Source organism: Penaeus monodon, chromosome 15 (assembly GCF_015228065.2).
Source record: "Penaeus monodon isolate SGIC_2016 chromosome 15, NSTDA_Pmon_1, whole genome shotgun sequence".
Taxonomy (NCBI): Eukaryota; Metazoa; Arthropoda; class Malacostraca; order Decapoda; family Penaeidae; genus Penaeus; species Penaeus monodon.
Genome location: NC_051400.1, coordinates 1370763 through 1371930, shown reverse-complemented (window position 1 = coordinate 1371930; position 1168 = coordinate 1370763). Strand labels below are relative to the sequence as shown.

At 35.6% G+C, this 1168-nt stretch overlaps 1 protein-coding gene across 1 annotated transcript in view; it reads left to right on the top strand.

Moving 5' to 3' along the window:
- Positions 1–1168, top strand: part of LOC119581619 (AP-1 complex subunit sigma-2-like) — a gene marked incomplete in the record, with an annotated part of 18906 nt that overhangs the window by 4411 nt on the left and 13327 nt on the right. The window contains 1 exon segment of the mRNA XM_037929738.1: positions 244–294. Within this exon segment, the coding sequence (XP_037785666.1) occupies positions 292–294 (3 nt within the window).

The window sequence follows — 1168 nt, the reverse complement described above, 5'->3', positions numbered from 1 at the left end:
TGTATAATTCCACAGAATGGAAATGTTTTTGGTCATTATCAAGAGCTGGATGATAAGATTGGGTCTTAGTGGATTGGGCTAATAGAATGGAATCATGTAGTTTTTTGGTAATTATCAAAAATAGGCTTGCATAGAGTTTGAGAAAGACTTAATACAATGGTCATAAAGAACACAAAAGAACACATACATATGTAAAATAGTTTGTCGAAAGGAAAGTCAACAGTTCCTTATCTAACTTTACAGATCTCCATATCAGATGATGCTGTGACCTCTCTTCTTAGCACTGAGGCAATGGTAAACAAACATTTACCACATATATTCTGGCATGATAAGAGCTTGTAGGTTTAACAGAAAACCTAATTAAAGAGGAATAAAAAATAGTTGAAGACTATTGACCCTATATTGACAGATTCCCTGCATCCCTGTTCTAGGTGGTTTTATTTACCAAAGTAATAAAATGAGAGAGACTTCAGCAGACTATGGGGGGTTGAATTTCCGCATGAAGATGCACTGTGCATGACCTTTCCACAATTATAAATTCTCTTATATAGCAACATAGTTGAAGCCACATAGATCAACAGCACATTTGAAGACAACCAGGCTTGGGTTAAAAAACTAATGTCAAGTGCTTGTAGATAATGGGTTATAAGGGGACATAGGACTCATTATGAACTTGTATTTTTTACGCATGTTGTCACTGGGCAGGTTCTGTCTGCTCTAAGTAACTTGAACTGTATTTGGTGATGAGCTATTGGCATTCTCTACATGTATATAACTACAGGAATTTTCACCCTTTCAGCATCATCTAATTTGTAAAGATTTATTATTACCCAGCTCTCAGTCTGAATGCAATTTTACAGGTCACTTGCATGCTGATATTTATCCTTGTGATGATAAATAGGTATCAAGTAATTTTACTGATGAATGATATCAAATTACTCCTGCAGCTGCAAGAGAAAGGAAAGTAATATAACCTGGCTCTCAGACATGAGGCAACACTGATAAAGCAATGCACATATAGAACCAGTTTAGGCATAAAAGCAGAAGTATGGCTTTCTCCCATGTACGCCTTTGTGGGTACTCTATATCATTTATTTCGAAATAAAATGCCTGTGATATCCAGTTGTCTTATTTAATTGATTTGCAAATCTGTGGGTATATTGTGTGG